This window comes from Myotis nattereri, assembly GCF_964212035.1.
Source record: "Myotis nattereri genome assembly, chromosome: 15".
Lineage (NCBI taxonomy): Eukaryota > Metazoa > Chordata > Mammalia > Chiroptera > Vespertilionidae > Myotis > Myotis nattereri.
In genome coordinates, this window is record NC_138090.1 from 29765230 (window position 1) to 29782886 (window position 17657).

Here is a 17657-nt window from a genome sequence, read left to right on the forward strand (position 1 = left end):
TTTGGCTCTGTTGACTAATGAGTTTGCTGACCACTGCTTTAGCTGGAACACTCCCTGGGCCAGACCAGTCTCTGCCGCATAGCACTGTCACGTCTGTGTGTGGGCCTGTGGTGCTGGCCATTCCTGGGGCCACCCACCTGAGTGGAGGTGCCCCACTAGGCCTTCCATTTCTCCCATGCTGCCAGGGCCTGGTCAGGCTGTGTGTCTCCTCATTGTGGTTTCATACGCACACAGAGAGCAGAGCCTGTGCCCTTCAGGTCCTGCCCATGCTTATATGCCCCACGGCTCAGGGCCTCAGAAGGACTCACCAGTGTTGTTAGCAGCTATCCCCTCAGCACTCTCCTTTCCCCTCTGGCGATATACTTTATGAAATGACCAAGAACTGTCTGAAATCCTGTAAATAAGTAGGAATCTGAGGCAAATAAGTAGAAATTCATGGTGGCCTCTGTGAATTTGAGGTGGCATCCCCAGCATGCTCATACTTGGACAAGGGCACTGTGGTGCTCCCTTTTCACACTTCTGTTTACTCCCTAGGTCCCGATCGTTTTCCTCTTCCCCGTCCCCCTCTCCAACGCCTTCTCCACACAGACCTTCTGTCCGAACCAAGGGGGAGCCAGCTCTGCCTCCTGGGAAAGCAGGGTAAGTGCTTAGTGGTCAGGCCAGGCTGACTCAGCATCCGCCTCCCTCCCTCATATCTCATATGTGGACAAGCCCCAGGGGAACTGTAGACAGTACCCTTAGAGGTGGGCGTGTAGACCTAGGGGCCATGTACTGTTTGGGGGTGGTAATGTCCGTGCTCCTTGGGGTTCCAAAGAAGTGCAGCCACCAGCCCCCCTCTTACCAGGCATTCAGGTGGGAGGAGGTTCCTGTCACGCTCAGCCTTGGGGCTGTGTCTGCAATGCATTGAAAGGAGCAGCCTACCAGACTCTGTCTCCTCTTCACCTTTGCTGCTCCTGGAATAAGTCACATTGATCCTTCTCAATAGATATGGCTCATGGGAGAAGTTAGAAACATATAGAACTATACGAACACCTAAATTCTATAACACCTGACATGTAGTTCTCAGCCAGGCACTTTAGGGAGGTCGGTGGTTAATTCTCTGTGACATCAATCCTGCCACCTAAGGGGCAAGGCAGCCTCCATGTGAGCAGACTGGACCTGCATACCTGCCTTGGGCCCTGTCCTTGTGATAGCCCCTGCTTCCTGACTTGTTCTTATAGTAGTTACTTGTTTAGTGGGGAAAGAGCCCATACCTGCTGTATAATAGGCTTTGAAATGCTGCATACTACCAGTGTTTTATCCTAAATGGAGTGAGCTAAAAGGCCTCAGAAACACTTAGGGAATCCTGAACAGCTAACTTTCATAAATGAACTAGAGGCCCAGTGCACGAAATTCATGCACAGGGGGTGGGGGGTCCCTCAGCCTGACCTGCACCCTCTCCAATCCAGGAGCCCTCAGGGGATGTCCTACTGATGGCTTAGGCCTGCTCCCCATGGTTCTCTGCTCTCTGCAGGGCCTGCCTGCTCCACACCATGGCCATGGGCAAGCAGGCCCTGCTGGATGCTGCCTGCAGGCTGCACTTGCCTGCTCCCGGGTTGCCCTGGCGATGGCCAAGCAGGCCCTGCTGGGTGCTGCCTGCAGGCCACGCCTGCCTGCTGGTTGCTGGGGAGACGCCGCCAATGTCCCGCCCCAGCCACTATGGGCGCCGCCATTTTGTCGTGGAGTGATGGTTAATTTGCATATTACTCTAGATAGGATTGTATTGAGATATAATTTATGAACAACACAACTCATCCATCTACATTGTACCATTCAATGCAGGTTAACAAACCTGTGAGACTGCACAGGCCAGACACTCCAGCCCCTGCAGTGGCTGTTCCCCTACCAGGACTTCACAGACAGTCATGCAGGATGCATGCTTCGCTTCTGCATTTTCATCAGCAAAGATTTGACTCCCCTCTGACACTGTGCTTTTGACCAAGACTTTGTTTCCTGCTGAGATCACTTTGTTGACAGGGTCTCTGATAGGCACGTGCTCTGTACTCCATCTGAATCAGGAGTGCTCAGCACCACTAAAACAATTAGCAGATAGAAAAAAACAAGCTTTGGGGGTTGTTTTCTTTACTGCAGTGTGGTTTCCACATGTGAACATGCTGCAGCACCCTCAGGGGCCACCCCCACATGTGGGACAGGAGGTCTGGGGGAGCACAGCGCCAGCTCTCAGCGATTCTCAAAAGCTCTCAGATGAGCCATCTTCTTGCTGCTGACGCACCTCCGGCTCCCGCCTGTCGGGAGAAGTAGGCCTGAAGCTTCAGAAACGTTCCAAGAGCCCACCTGGCCTTCCTGGCGATGCACCCTGGAGTCACACCCTGAGGTCGTTGGCTGGGCTCCTCCACCAGGTCTGACCTCTTTGCATCTCATGACACAGAGAGAAGATGGTGAAGAAACCAGCCCCACCTCCAGCCCCACCACAGGCCCCCAAGACCACTGCCCCCACCCCTGAGCCTGCCAAGCCAGGAGACCCTCGGGAAGCCAGGAGGAGGGAGCGCCAAGCCAGGACCCCCCCCAGGAGGTAAGCACACTACTCTTGGGGAGCCTCATGGGGATTTCTGTCTCTTTGGTGCCAGGACTAGGGGAGGGGATCTCCTGGACAAAGCAACCCAGGCCAGGAACCCATTCTATCCCTGATCTGTGAGGTTTGGGGCTAGTTAGGCCACCTCACTGAGCCTGTTTCCCCATGGGAGTCATGAGCCCATCTCACTGCTCCACCTGAGGTGGGAAGGCACTCCCTTGACAGCCAGAATCTTCCCTGGAAAGAGGCAGTTGCGGGATGGGGGGAAGACACTGAAGAGAAGTTTATTTTTTGAGAAGAAAAAAATGCACTTAAAAGAAAATAGAGACCTACCCACTTCTGAGTCTGTGGCAAGTTACTGGTTAAACATCTGTCTCGGACCAGTGATTAGCCCTGGTTTTGAAGAGAGACTGTCTGCCCTTTGTCGAGTCTTCAGAGATGTGACGGGACTTTCGATTGTGTTGCAGGCGGACCATCAGTGGCAGTGGCAGTGGCAGCAGCTACAGCGGCTCTAGTTCCAGATCCAGGTTATTTTCAGCATCTCTCTGGCCCCAGTCCCCATCAGCTTCTTTGCCCCTGCTCCTGCCTCCCAGTCAGGATCCAGGACCTTAGGAGAGGTCACCTCAGGTGTGAGCCTTTCCCCCCATCAGGCAGCCTGTGGCTAACAGCTGATAGCTGTCAGTCAGTGCTGTTCAGGAGCAGCGTGGCTGGCTGGCTATCTCCACCTGGATGCAGAGAAGAGAATGGACTGATGCTCACAGAGTAGGGAGCCTGGTCCAGTGGCTCCAAGCATGTGGAGGGGCTGGGACGCCCTCTGTCCCCATAAGCCCCTGGCAGGCTTGAAGCCAGGGTGCTTCCAGGTCAGGACTGAAAGAGGCTCACATGGAGGCTTCGTGCTCATTTTGTGTGGAGGGTTGGGTCCTGCCCTGGCCTGTTATGCCTGAGGCTGCTGGGGACAGCCTTTTTTTTTTTTAACCTGAGAAAATAAGTAGAAAAGAATTCTGTTATTTGGGTGTTTAAAAAGAAAACAGTATTGATCAGTCCTTAGGTCCCTTAAGTCAAACTTTCTCTTAGTTCTAGGCAGCAGGTGGTTTATATACATTTGCCCAAATCTTTCTAAATAGGTTTAAAGACCTAACCTTTAAAAAAAAAATCTTGGGCTTTCTTTCTTTCCCCCTCCCTTGTCCAGCATCTGACAACTTTAGAGAACAGTGATTGGTGTTTTCTCAGAGCTAAAGAGAGAGTACTCAGCAGACACTGATGTAGCAGCTTTGTGCATTTCTTTTTTTTTTTCTTTTTTTTTTTAATATATTTTATTGATTTTTTACAGAGAGGAAGGGAGAGAGATAGAGAGTCAGAAATATCGATGAGAGAGAAACATCGACCAGCCGCCTCCTGCACATCCCCCACCGGGGATGTGCCCACAACCCAGGTACATGCCCCCGACCGGAATCGAACCTGGGACCTTTCAGTCCGCAGGCCGACGCTCTATCCACTGAGCCAAACCGGTTTCGGCAGCTTTGTGCATTTCAAGTCCTTGTGCAACATGGGCTGTGAAAGAACCAAGGACCTGTGAGATTGGCCGTCGTTGCATACTTTCCTGAGACATGCCATGGTTAAAGCCATCTCCCATCTAGTGTCTGGTGTCTGCAGGTTGAAGCTCTCCCTGTGTTGTGCATCATTAACCAGGACTCTCAGTTCTATCATCACTAACTCTTGAGTCACGCTTACTCATATGTTCTTGTCCAGCAAATGGTGTGAGCATCTACACACTATGTGGCACCTTTAAACTACCCAGAGTCCCCTCTGAAATTTCAGGTTTGGTGGGTACACGTTCCTTAAACTGGGAATTGGGGAAAATAGACATAGGAATGCCCCCCTCTACCCAATCAACCCGTCCTCAGTCAGAGACATGGGCTTTTATGTGTCTAGGTCCTTGAGCGTGAGCAGCGTCTCCTCAGTGTCCAGCGCCACGTCAAGCAGCAGCTCAGTGCACAGCATGGACTCGGACGACATGTACGCAGACCTGGCCAGCCCTGTGTCCTCAGCCAGCTCACGGTCCCCCACCCCAGCCCAGACCAAGAAGGAGAAAGGTATGGGGGCTCCTTGTGTCCTGGCTGTAGTGGCTCCAGAGGAGAGTCTGGCTCTTCGTGGAAGGAGGGTGCATGTAGCCTCAGTCAGCACTGCGTGCAGCTGGTCAGACGAGCATGGTGACTCCCAGTTTCGTCCCTGTGCACATGTTGCCTGCTTGATAATGCACCCCTCCACCGAGTGGCACTTAGGAAACCGCTATCTAGTATCAGTGACCATGACCAAGCATTTTTTGTCAGCAGGAAAATCTAAAAAAGAAGATGGCGTTAAAGAGGATAAGCGGAAAAGGGATTCATCCACACAGCCCCCCAAATCCTCAAAATCTTCCACAGGAAGTAAATCCTCCCAGCAGCCCACAACTCCCCAGCAGGCACCCTCTGGACAGCCCCAGCAGGGTACATTTGTGGCACACAAGGAGATCAAGTTGACACTGCTGAACAAGGTGAGGCCCTAGGCCAGGGGTGGGCAAACTTTTTGACTCGAGGGCCACAATGGGTTCTTAAACTGGACCGGAGGGCCGGAACAAAAGCATGGATGGAGTGTTTGTGTGAACTAATATAAATTCAAAGTAAACATCATTACATAAAAGGGTACGGTCTTTTTTTTTTTTTTTTTAATATATATTTTATTGATTTTTTACAGAGAGGAAGGGAGAGAGATAGAGAGTTAGAAACATTGATGAGAGAGAAACATCGATCAGCTGCCTCCTGCACATCTCCCACTGGGGATGTGCCCGCAACCCAGGTACATGCCCTTGACCGGAATCGAACCTGGGACCTTTCAGTCCGCAGGCCGACGCTCTATCCACTGAGCCAAACCGGTTGCAGCAACGGTCTTTTTTTTCAATAGTTTTATTCATTTCAAATGCGCCAGATCCGGCCCACGGGCCATAGTTTGCCACGGCTGCCCTAGGCACATCTGGTGAGAGCTCCAGGGAGCCACGTACCTTCAGCTCATCCTGGGACTGAGACCAAGTGGGGACCAAATGGCCATTTGAACTTGGTAGCCAGATATCACCCCTGCTCATCTGCCTGCCTTGATGGTCAGCCCTGTGGGAAACAGGCATGTGGCATAGGGTAGATGGGTTCTATAGCATGTCCTGGGGCATCGGATCATCCCCTGGTGGGTGCTCTCCCTGTCCTGAGAACCCAAATCTTTGGCCCTCCTCCCTGTGCCTGGGCTGGCCAGTTCCCACAAGTCAGCACTGGCAAAGCAAACTTGGCTTCTGTGAGTTGATGTTCCCAAGGACCCATGGGGCCGGAAGAGCAAGAAGCTGAGTCTGCTAGAGTCCTTTCTCTGGCTCGTGGCCCCCACAGGGAGCACAGCATCTTTGCTGGCAACTTCACTACAGAAAAAGGCCCCAAAACCATGGGCTTTGCTTCACTCAGGACCACAAAGAGGGAGCCCAGAAGAGGGGAGCAGAGAACAGGTCCTGGTGTGAGGACGTCACACTATGTTCCTTTCACTGTGTTCCTCCTGGTGGCCAGTAGCTCAGACCCTGTGTCCTCACTGTTCTCCCTCCATCTTTTCAGGCTGCTGATAGAGGGAGCAGGAAGCGATATGAGCCCTCGGACAAGGACAGACTAAGCCCTCCTCCAGCCAAGCGGGCCAACTTATCCCCAGACCGAGGTGAGCTCAATCCCTGCAGGGGCCTGACGGGCAGAGGGACCAGGACCTCATCCATTATTTTAAAACTAAAGGCCCAATGCACGAAATTCTTGCATGGGAGAGGTCCCTCAGCCTGGCCTGCACCCTCTCCAATCCAGGACCCCTCGGGGATGTTGGACTGCCGGTTTCAGCCCAGTCCCCACAGGCCAGGCCGAGGGACCCCACTGGTGCATGAATCCATGCACAGGGCTAGTATGCATATAAGATCTTTGGTTAATCTCTTCCCACCCACTCCCTTCCCTCTGAGATCCATCAGTCTGTTCCATGTTTCCATGCCTGTGTGTTGAGCGTCTGCCCCCTGGTGGTCAGTGCACGTCATAGCTAACAGTCAAACAGTTACTTAGGCTTTTATATATATAGATATTGAGGACCCCAAGGAACTTCTCTGATCTTGTGAATTATCAACACAGTATTAGAAGTTAAAACTAAGAAAAAGTTTTATTTTTTTCAATGTTTTAATTTCAGAGAGGCAGGGAGAGCAAGAGAGAGAGAAACATCAGTGATGAGAATCATTGATTGGCTGACTCCTGCACGCCCCGTACTGGGCATCTAGCCCATGACCCGGGCATATGCCCTGACAGGGAATCAAACCGTGACCTCCTGACAGGTCAATACTCAACCACTGAGCTACACAGGCCGGGCTTTAATATTTATTTATAAGCTACTCTATTTGAATACAAATAACTTTTTTTTTCCATGAAAAATAACTAGGAGTGGCATTGTTTTTTGTTTTTCTAACATCTGGTTGGCAGATAACGGCTGGGTACTCATCTCCAGTGATAGCACAAAACACAGGGGCTCCGGAAATTCCACCCTGGGCTGTGGGAAAGGAGGGCACAGTGAGTGGGCAGGGCCTCGGTATTAGTGAAAAGCGTCTGACTGCTAAGTGGTCTGTTCAGATGCTAGCTCAGGAAACCTGGAACCCAAATTGGAGCTCCGCTTTCGGGGTTTTCCTGGGCTCTCAATCTGACATGATCAGGGCCCCCCCCTTCCTCCTTTCTCACCAGCTCTGCCCTTCTGCTTCTTCCTTTAAAAATGAGGAAGCTGTGCTGATCTGTCACATCTCTTTGGAATGGGGTCACTAGCATCAGTAAGGCTGCACCAGACCATGTGTAACTGGGACCCTGGTCTTACATTGTTTCAGGTTCTCGGGACCGGAAGTCAGGTGGGAGATTGGGCTCTCCCAAGCCAGAACGGCAGAGAGGCCAGAATTCCAAGGCTCCTGTGGCCCTGCCAGACAGGTGAGTGCTTGCCTGTGCCATGGCCACACTACGTGGGCTCCTTTGCCCCGCAGACCCAGAGGTACCTGGGGAATGTCTTAGATCTGGAGGCACGAAGGCGGCCCAACACATGTCTCACTCTACACCACCACCCCCCCCCCCCAATTGGGCCCTGGAATGAGGAGCAGCCTAAGGCACTCAGCTCACAGCCTGAGGTGGGGGGTCAGTTTTGGGGGCAGATGGTCACAGCTTTTTTGTACCTTCCATTTCAGGCATATGAAGTAGGAGTAATTTTCTTTTCCTTTGGAAGTCGGCTCTGAGTCCCTGTGCCCCTACACCATGCAGTTCAGGATCAAGGGTTGGGTGGGGGAGGATATGGGGAAGGCGGGCACAGGACTCAGAGAACTGTACAACCCTCTACACACATCTGGGCCTCAAGGCCTCGGGGGTCCTCCTAAGTCAGCAGTGTGGGGTTTCAGCTCACCACAGAAGGAGGTCGCATACAAGGTCCCGAAGCAGGAGGGGGCAGGTCAGCAGTATGCTTAGCTTGACCCTGGACACTTCTTGACCACTCACTGGGTAGAGGGTGCCTTCTGCCTGGCGGGTACAGCTTACAGGGTCTAGGCCCCCAGACTGGGCCTCATGTCCCCCGCCTGGCAGGAAGCTCAGAGAGGAACAGGCACTCGGACCCCTCTAACAATCTCCCCACCCTCGCAGGAAGCGTCAACTGTCACCCCAGTCCAAGAGCTCCAGCAAGGTCACAAGTGTGCCTGGTAAAGCCTCAGACGCCGGCACTGCCGCCTCCACGGGCACCAAATCAGGGAAGGCCAGCACGCTGTCGAGGCGGGAGGAGCTCCTAAAACAGCTCAAAGCCGTGGAGGACGCCATTGCTCGCAAGCGGGCCAAGATTCCCGGGAAAGTGTAATGGGCCCCGCGGGCTCTGCTCCCCTGCCAGAGGCAAAGACTTTGTGTTTTTATAAATAGGGTAAGCGCAGCCATTTTGGATTTTGCAGTTAATGTCTTATTTTGGCTGTGATTCTTTTTAAAAATTAAAAAATAAAAAAAAGTTTCTCAGCTGGAAAAGAAGCCACACACACGTAATGAAGATGACCTGAACCTCAGCATTCTCCCAACCACACTGACCAGTCCTTCCCAGAGCAGAGACAGACAGGCAGGCGGCAGCTCCGAGCGAGGACATGGCACAGTTTTATGTAAATTTTAAGTCCCAGATGCCCGGATCAGCCGGCCCATACATTTTTTCTTCCCCATCTTCTCTTCCTCCCTCGGTTAGTCAGGCAAGTTCGCGCCCTGCTGTGTGCCGTGTCCTCACCACACGGCTCTCCTACTGTGGACAGGAACACCTAGTGCTACTGAGCAACCTCGTCCCCACCCCTGCCCATCCCCAGGATCAAAAATATATATATATATATATTCTTGACTAAAGTCTGACTGGGAAATAGTTCCTGTCTTTTATTTTAAGCATCAAATTGTTTTAGTTGATTTGAAAATGAAAATATACAGAAAAGACCAAAAAAAAAAGGCCATGGGTATTGTTGGGCGTCTGTCTAATGTGGAGGGTCTTTTTTTGAGGGGTCTCCTAAAATAAAAATATTTTGATAAGCAGCTATCTTGCCCTGGTGGTGCTGTTTGCATTTGCCTGGGCTCCACACCCCCTACCCTCCCCATGGCACCGGGCTCTGCCACCTCACGGGGCCCACCTGCTCTTTAGGGGTCCCTGGCTGATGGAGGCTGAAGACATGGAGTTCACCAGAGGCCCCTGTGCCGTTCCCTGGAGCCTCCAACCCAGAACAGTAATTGCTCACTCGCCTGTTAGCCCCAGCTCTGCCCCGGCCCCCAGGGAGTGCTGTTCCTCAGCTTCTCACAGTGGAACTGGCTCTGGTGGGGCTTTGTGAACACCTTTCCCAGTAGAGGCCCTGGGGCTGCAGAAGTCAGGAAGGATGCTCCTCAGGCCAGGCTGTATCATCCATCCCCAAAGCCAGTTCCCCACTCAGAGCCTTAGATGCGCCAGCCAGTCCCCCCACACCACTCCGTCCGTCCACTGCAGAGCAGAAATGCCAGCAGTTCTGAGAGCAGCAGCCCTGGCAGTGCCCACCGCAGCCTGGAGCCGCCCCAGTGGGGCCACGACCAGGGCGGGGATGGGGGACCTGAGTGCTCGCTCAGGGTCCTTCCTAGTGGGATTAAACTCAAAGTGGTACCATAGGCCTCCGGGTGCCCTGCCACCCTCAGGTTATCATACAGCAAGTACCATAAGGACTTGTGGACAAAATGCCCCCCAGAGCCCACGCTGCTGCCCCCAGTTCCAGCTCTGCTTCCCTTCCCCATTCTCTGCCAGCTCCCCAGCTCCATGGCAGTCCCTTGCCAGCCTATAAGGACCCTGCCTACCAGTGTCAGGCAGCAGCCTGGGGTTCTCATCTGTTGCCTGAGCTGCGACCAGCTTACAGGGTGCAGTCCACGGCGCCCTGCCCCACAGTTATACAGCAATTACACTGGACAGGAAAGCTTGGAGGGGGCTAGTGTGGGCTGGCCATGCAGCCAGGCCTCCTGAGTGTACTGTTTTCATTTCATGTCTATGCTCCTCGCATAGCACAGGACACCAGATACCTCTTACGTCACAGCAGCCTCAGTCAAGTTTTAAAGGCTTATTTGGTTTGCCTTTAGGTCAAAGCCAAGTGCAAAGGGAACTCCCATTTTCTGAATGAGTAGCTTCCAAGGACACGAGTCAGAACCCAGGACAGCCTGTCCCTGTGAGTTCTGTGCCCCAAGCCACTAGGCCCTGCAATCCAGCTGGGCAGCAACTGTCCCTCTGAGCCAGGAGCCCACAGGTGAGCCCACTACATAGTCTGTCCTCAGCCCTCCTTGTTCACTCCACCAGCCCCTTCTGGTCCCAAGAGGCTGACCTGATCCTGACCTCTAATGCCTCGGCTGGAGCCATAGCACTAGGTCCCTTTGACCCAAGCTAGGTGTAAACTAGGAGCTCACCTGGGCTAGGCTGGGCAGGTGGCTGTCTTGGGAGGAGCGAGGACCACACCCAGAGCCAGCTCTTCCTCTCCCAAGGTCTAGTGGAAAGAACATTTCGGATCAGGCAGCTGAGAAAAGGGAGGCCTCTGTTGGATGGGATCCTCAGGCATCTTTGCCCTCAAGGGAATGTGAGGACTGATCCTGACAGGTGGTTACATGCAAATAGTGGGAATAATTATGGGTTTCTCAAGTTCCATCTCTATCCACCAGTCTGCTCTTCAAGTGTCCAGAACATTGTGGATCCCCTTCCCTCCAGTCCTCACTCCACAGCCAGAGGGACTGCACATGCTAACCCCTCCCGCCTGCCTGGAGCCTTTGCACATGCTGTTTGGGTTCCTGGAACTCTGACCTGACTCATCCTGCTTCCTCTCAGCTCAGGCCAGCTGGCCCCATCCCTCAGTCCCTCCATGCCTGCTGCCACAGCACTGTTCTCAAGTGTAACCCGGGAAGCACTAGGCAGGAAGCTCCTAACACTGGGCCTTCCCGAGGAAGGGGTCAGGATCTCCCAGCCCCTGCTGTTCCCTCAAATCCTGGGCCTCCACCTGCCCCCTCCCCATTCTCTGCCAACTCCCCAGCTCCACGACAACTCCCCTGCGCACCGAAAGCCCCCGTGAGCAGTGGTCATCCTCCCTCAGCAGGGGCGGCTCAGGAGCTCTGGCTGAAGGCAGGCCCTGGGTGAACAAGCAGGGACTCCCTCCCCACCCTGGACAGCATCCCCCTGGACAAGGATGAGGTAAAGAGGTCATTCCTGCAGCGCAAAGTGCTGTGGGAACAAGAAAACTGGTTGTGTGATTGACCACAGGCAGGGCTGCCTGGGGCTCAGTGGTTGGGAACGCCATACCCTCCAGGGAAGGGGGGGCCAAAATTGTCACCCCCACTTCACAGATTAGGGAACTGAGCCCTGCTGGTGGGCCTCCCTCCAGGATAGGTGACAACTTCAAGCCTGGAGCCCAAAGAGCCTGGAGCAAACCCCTCTTGCAGGCCCACTTGACTGCTTCTGTCCAGTCAGGGCTGGAAGGGCCCCGAGCCACTGACTGGGCCACACAGGTCCTTGGCGCATCTGTCCTTGTGTCTCCTGCTTTTGCCTCCCCGCCTTGGCCTCTGCCTTTTCCTCTGCCCTGCCTTTCCTCTGCCAGTCTGTTCCTGGATTTGTCTGTGACTCTTTGCACCTGTCTCCATCCATGCCTCCACCTTCTAAATCTCCTCATACATTCTTCCTGCATCTCCATCCTCTTGGTTGTGTGTCTCTGGGACTTTTGGGGGTGTGGCCATTGGGGTGTGGTACAGTGGATGTGGTTTGAGGGGGGTCTTCCTGCCACCACCTTCAGGACGCCCTCCTGCCTTCCTCTGGCAGCGCCTTTCCAGTCTTGCCCAACCTGGGACTTCTGCACTTGCCTCAGCAGCCCAGGAATGAGGCACCGCCCCAGTCCACCCTGTGCCCTTCTGGCCTCGGCAGGCGTTGCTGGACCCCTGACTCTCAGTCCCTGGGCCAACTTCCTCCAGGAAACCGGCCTTCACGCCTCTGGGGCACGTGCTGGGAGTTCCCGGGCCCAACGTGAGGAAGAATGAGTATGAATTCAGGGATGAGTTTCCTCCACCCAGTGCAGCTCCCGCCACCCACCCAGTCAGCTGTTCAGAACAGAAACAGGAACACAGAAAATGCAGACACCCGACCAGATTGGCCTGGGCAGGGGACACCCCCTGCTCCCCCTGCAGGACTCAAGCATCCATGCATTCCTTCGGGGTGGGGACACCCAGGAGCCTGGTACAAACAACAGTTTTATAGCCTTTTCATTTCCTAATTGAGCACCTGCATGAATGCAGCTGGACTTGTCAGCCCAAAGGAAGAGCAGTGCTGCCCACTGGCCTCCCTCCCTCTGCTCCCTCCAGCTCTGACTCAGCCCTGGGCCTGCCTCCTTAGTGCCCCTGCATGTGGGGACATTGTCACCCTGTTTTTCCCATGGGGGAGTCCAGGCTTATCTCCCTTTTGTTAATGGAGCACCTAAGTACCTGGGCAGGGTGTGTTGGGGCCATTGTCCCTGTCCTCAAGGGGCTCACACTACCTTTTGGAGGCAGCAAGAAGGGGCTGGGATTTTTCTGAGACCTCCAAGTGCCCCAGCAGGGAGACAGGTCAGTCCAGCCTAAGGAGGGTCTCTCTCTTGACCGGACCTAACCCACCTGGTAGAGGGAGTACTGGGCTCAGTTGTGTCGCCCTGAAAAATATGTTGACATCCTAGCCCCGGTACCTGTGAGGAACGTGTCCTCATCTGAGAAGTGGGTCTTTGCAGACATAATGGAGGTATGGGTCTTGAAAGGAGAACCTGATGGATTAGGCTGAGTGTCCTGAGAAGACACAGACACGGGGGGAGGGCCATGTGAACAGGAAGGCAGAGTCTACAAACCAAGGACTCCAAGGATCGCCAGCAGCCACATGCAGCTGGAAGAGGCAGGGAGAATCCTCACTGAGAACCCAGAAGGAACCAACCTGCTGACACTTGGATTTGGGATTTCTGTCCTCCGGAACTGTGAGGGAATAATTTTCTGTTGCTTTAAGCCTCCTAGTTTGTGGTACTTTATTATGGCAGCCCTAGCAAACTAATGCAGAGGGTGAGCTTCCCATTGCAGGAAGCATGCAAGCAGAGGGTGGGTAGGGGCACTGTAGGAGAGGCCATCCTGGGGACTCAATGCATCTCTCCATCCATCCACCCATCATTCAGAATAATCCTCACCTGCTCCCCAGCGGGCAGCTTAGCCCTGCTTACAGGTGCAGGTACTGAGGCCCAGAGAGAGCAAGTCCTTCCCCAGAGCCACACACTGCTGAATGGAAAAGCTGGGAGAGCCCGGGTGACCAGGGGCCTTCTCCGGGCCCTCCCCTCAGGGGGTCTTCATGCCGCATCAGTTATGCAGTTTCAAATGTAAGGAGAATGGCAATGTCACGGTATGTACATTCTGGCACCTGCCAGCAGGCGAAGAAAGACACCCCACCCCACCCCTGACTCTCCTCAGCTGGACATTTTAGACTCTGATTTGAGACCAGGAGAGACAGGCCCTCAGCCTGGAGAGTGCCCATGTACCCCAGGCAGCCCTCTCCAGGATAATGTTCAAACCCCATTCAAAACCTTACAAGATCTGGCTCCAAACTCCTTTTCAGGATAACAAAGGCAGCCCCAGCACCCCTCTTCCCTCCAGCGTCACTGAGTGGGTGGGATGCAGGTGGGATCCTGGAGCCCCTTACATAAAGCCTCCTGACATAGGTGCACTGCACTCCAGTTTCCAAGGCACGCCTGGCCTGTGTGCCTGCTGGTTGGAGTGTCCTCCCATACACCAAGGTGGGTCCGTTCCCCTTCAGGCCACGTGCAGGAGGCAGCCAACCGATGCTTCTCTCTCCCTCTATAAATAAATAAATAAATAAATAAATAAATAAATAAATAAATAGTAAATAATAAATTATTTCCAAGGCATTTTCATCCACTCCATCTCAATCATCTTAGCTTGAACTTTTGTTTAAGAAAAAGGAAGGAAGGAAGGAAGGAAGGAAGGAAGGAAGGAAGGAAGGAAGGAAAGAAGAGAGGGAGGGAGGGAGAGAGAAAGAGAAAAAAGAAAAGGGAAAGGAAGAAAGGAAGGAAGGAAGGAAGGAAGGAAGGAAGGAAGGAAGGAAGGAAGGAAGAAAGAAAGAGAAGAAAGAAAACAGATGCCCAAATACATGGTGGGCTAAAGTAGCTTTACAGTTGTTCATATGAAAAATAATGCAGTAATTAATAAAGAATAAACTCTATGTTTCGACTACAACTGTAAACCTACAAACCTACCTTTGCCCACCCTGTAGAAACCTGAAGATGCTCACTGGCCCAGCCCCCCAAGTCTCTCCTGGAACTTCTCCCACCTGTGCAGGTAGAGACAGACGCTAGTGTTCGCCTGACCTTCGACATCTTAGATGAGAAATGGAACCCACCTCATGTCCCCTGCCGACAGGAGAACGCCGTCCTGGAGGAGCACTGCTACGTGGGATGAGCAGGCTCCGCCAGGCACCCAGGTCAGCGGGTCCAGATATAGACATACCAGTGGAATCAGAAGCGAGCTGCAGAAGGCTCAGCAAAAACCCTTCACACAAAGTTCAAGAATGTTACGTAGGCAGGACCTGTTTTCAACTCCATCCGCAGGTGCTTAGCCTGGGCTAGAGTCCCTCTGAGTGGAGGAGGGCGAGTAATGGGACGTGAGGGGGTCTGGAGTGAGGGGCGGGCTTCTCCTTCCCTGGGCTGAGAGGAGGGGACAGTCAGTAGAGACCCACAGGGAGGGAAGAAGGAGGCTGGGGCTGGGCACTTCCCAAGGAGGAAGCAATGGTGCCGGATTTTCCCCAGGTGTGGCCAGAGGTATAAAGGGCGCTGCCAGCTGGCCACGGCCAGGTCTAGCACCTGGTGCACTCCAGGGCCACAGCCAGGTGTGCTTGCGACTGCACCGGGCACACACCAGCTGCTCAGAGTCCAGCCGCCACCGCCACCATGGAGATGGTGAGCCGTCTCTCCCCACGCCCCCACCTGGAATGGTGCCATCTGGCCCAGAAGGACTGGCAGTTCCCTGAGCTCCGGGCTAATGATGTTGGGATGGGGTCCAGGAAGCCCCTCCAAATCTTGGGGCAGGAGGGAGCCAGGACCCAGGAGCTCTGGTCCACTGGGGAGCTTGGGCTAAGGGTCTAGTAGCCTCTCTAGGCTTCAGTTTCCCCAGCTGTAGAGAGTGGGCTATGCCCTACCTTTCCACAGAGAACAGGGCAAGCCAGGGTGGCAGTGAGGTGCCTTCTTCACTGGACACTCCCTGACAGCCCACCACCTGTTTCACCAGCTCCTCCCTGGCCTTCTGCTTCTGCTCTGGCTATCTGCCGGCCTGGCTCACCATGGTTCCGCACTCTGGGGAGGCCCCCACAGCCACACTCATGGGACCCCACGCTGCTACTCAGCCGAGGAGCTGCCCCTGGGCCAGGCTCCCACACACCTACTGGCTCGAGCTGCCAAGTGGGAGCAGACTTTGCCAGTAGCCCTGGTGTCCAGCCTGGAGGCAGTGGGCCGTAGGAGGTGGCAGGAGAGGCCCCCAGCTGGAACCCAGTGTCCGGTGCTGCAGCCTGAGGAGGTGCTAGAAGCCGACATCCACCAGCGCTCCATCTCGCCCTGGCGATACCGGTGAGGGCTGGGCTCCCTGGGCACTGGATCCCCACGGTGGGCGGTGGGCTGCTCCCTCCCCTTTCCGGGCACTGGCTTCCGGAAGGCTCTGCGAGTCTGTTTCACCAGTTCAATGGGATGAGCGTTCTGACCTCTGTCCAGCCAGGGCCCTGCCCCGGAGGGTGAGGCTCCATCCGATGAGCTCCTCCTTGCCACTGTTGTCTCAGATCTTAGCTCAGACCTTGGGTACCAGCGTCCCCTAGGAAAATCGGGGGCCCTCACTTGAGCCCCTGCAAGGGTTGGGCTGGGCTCAGAGGGCGGAACGGAGGGAGGCCTCTGAGAGGGCACTGGAGACACGGGCAATCATCCCTTACTGGGCTCCTGGCAGCCTGACGCTTCAGCTCTCACTCAGGCCGGGAGCAGCCTGGGCGTGTGGGGCAGCCATGGGGTACAACAGGAAGGGGGGAACAGGCCTGCTGAGGCTCTCGGCAGGGCCTCACCAGTCTTTCCCGGCAGTGTGGACACGGACGAGAACCGCTACCCACAGAAGCTGGCCGTCGCTGAGTGTCTGTGCAGGGGTTGCATCAGCGCCAGGACCGGCCGCGAGACAGCAGCGCTCAACTCTGTGCCGCTGCACCAGAGCCTGCTGGTGCTGCGCCGCCGGCCCTGCTCCCTGGACGCATCCGGGGTGCCCACGCCCGGGGCCTTTGCCTTCCACGCGGAGTCCATCAGAGTGCCCATCGGCTGCACCTGCGTCCTGCCCAGGGTGGTACGGTGACCACTGGCCTCAGCTGTCCCGCTGTGCTGTGGGCGGGATCACCTCCCAGACTGGACAGTGGGAATCTCTCTGCAGAGAGAACCCCTCCTATTTATGTGTATTTATTGGCTATTTATATGCCCTGGGTGGCCCTGCTTCTGCTGCCCAGGGTCCCTGGGCGGGTACCAGGGCTCCACGCCTCTAGTTTGAGGGAAGAACAGTGAAGATTGGGCACGGGAAGGGCCAAGTGACCCTGCGCTAGTCAGCCCCCTCTCCACATTGTTACCTTTCCTCACAGACAGTGGGCTAGAGGAATGTTACTTTTCTATAACTTCTTAAAACAACAGAAAATGTGTTCTGATGGCCCCCACCTTGGTGGTCCCTCTGGGATCCCCCAAGCTCCTTTCCCCACCAACCCTGTATTTCTAAAACTGTTTGTTGTAAATGTGTGTTATTAAAATGATAAACACTCCCTGGAGCACAGCATCCACGGCACAAACTGCCTCCTCACCGCCCTTCTGCCTGGCCCTGGCCCCCAGATGGCCCTGTGGCCCGATTCTGGTGTGTCCAGAAAAGTCTATGTAGGAACCCCACGTACGACCAGGTGGGGAATGAGTTTGTAGAGTGGAGCACAGGTGTGCCCTGCTGGCCCCTACAGTTTCCACCTGGCGATACCCCCTAGCGATGGCTCTGGGGCCCGGGGATGGCCCTCACTCCCACAGCCCAGCCGATGTGATGTAGGCCGGCCCTCCTCTACTGACAGGCCCAAGGCGTGGCCAAACCTATGCAATGACAGTGAGCACCCTCTCCACCCCTGGGACATACATCTCTGAGGGTAACTCCCAGGAGGGTGGCTTTGCAGCCTGGGTGACTGCCATCACCTTCAGGTATCTGAGTCATGCTCCCCAACCCCAGCAGAGCCCCAGGCAGCTCCAAAGGCCGCCCCATGTCCCAGGCATCCCCTTGGGCTTCTGTTCACCACTGGTGACCTGCCAGACCAGGGGCAGCCAAGCAGGCCAACACTCCCAGGCCAGGTGCCCCACTGGCTACCTGACAACCCAGCCTGTGCTCTCACTGCACAAGTCCCGTATCTGCCCGTTCAGGCGCATTACTGCTGGAGGCGTTCAGTTCAGGTTCCAGGAGTGTGGCCTCAGCAGCTG

At 54.8% G+C, this 17657-nt stretch overlaps 2 protein-coding genes across 5 annotated transcripts in view; both read left to right on the top strand.

Moving 5' to 3' along the window:
- Nucleotides 1-9173, top strand: part of ZC3H18 (zinc finger CCCH-type containing 18) — a 68800-nt gene extending 59627 nt beyond the window's left edge. For 2 of the 3 annotated variants that reach the window (XM_081106988.1, XM_081106986.1), the window contains 8 exons: nucleotides 535-639; nucleotides 2429-2572; nucleotides 3040-3099; nucleotides 4505-4665; nucleotides 4906-5105; nucleotides 6196-6292; nucleotides 7476-7572; nucleotides 8269-9173. In XM_081106988.1, coding sequence (XP_080963114.1) covers nucleotides 535-639; nucleotides 2429-2572; nucleotides 3040-3099; nucleotides 4505-4665; nucleotides 4906-5105; nucleotides 6196-6292; nucleotides 7476-7572; nucleotides 8269-8476 — 1072 coding nt within the window. In that variant the 3' untranslated portion in view covers nucleotides 8477-9173. Of the gene's footprint in view, nucleotides 1-534; nucleotides 640-2428; nucleotides 2573-3039; nucleotides 3100-4504; nucleotides 4666-4902; nucleotides 5106-6195; nucleotides 6293-7475; nucleotides 7573-8268 lie in introns of all 3 variants that reach the window. The other variant, XM_081106987.1, reaches the window with a different exon arrangement.
- Nucleotides 9174-14228: 5055 nt separating this feature from the next.
- IL17C (interleukin 17C) lies at nucleotides 14229-16982 on the top strand. Of its 2 annotated transcripts, none has more exons than XM_081106991.1 (3): nucleotides 14229-14623; nucleotides 15427-15761; nucleotides 16257-16982. In XM_081106991.1, the coding sequence occupies exons 1-3, from the start codon at nucleotides 14525-14527 to the stop codon at nucleotides 16516-16518; spliced, it is 696 nt and encodes a 231-aa protein (XP_080963117.1). In that variant the 5' UTR covers nucleotides 14229-14524; the 3' UTR covers nucleotides 16519-16982. The 2 variants fall into 2 exon arrangements, with proteins under 2 accessions (XP_080963117.1, XP_080963116.1); XM_081106990.1 differs by having other exon boundaries at nucleotides 14417-14750.
- The last annotated feature ends 675 nt before the right edge of the window (nucleotides 16983-17657 follow it).

Bases quoted from the DNA above. Each gene is read 5' to 3' on its own strand.
- IL17C (XM_081106990.1), top strand. From the start codon at position 14,532: ATGGAACCCACCTCATGTCCCCTGCCGACAGGAGAACGCCGTCCTGGA. The intron at 14,751-15,426 runs GTGCTTAGCCTG...CTGTTTCACCAG, and splicing joins GTTTTCAACTCCATCCGCAG to CTCCTCCCTGGCCTTCTGCT. The intron at 15,762-16,256 runs GTGAGGGCTGGG...CTTTCCCGGCAG, and splicing joins ATCTCGCCCTGGCGATACCG to TGTGGACACGGACGAGAACC.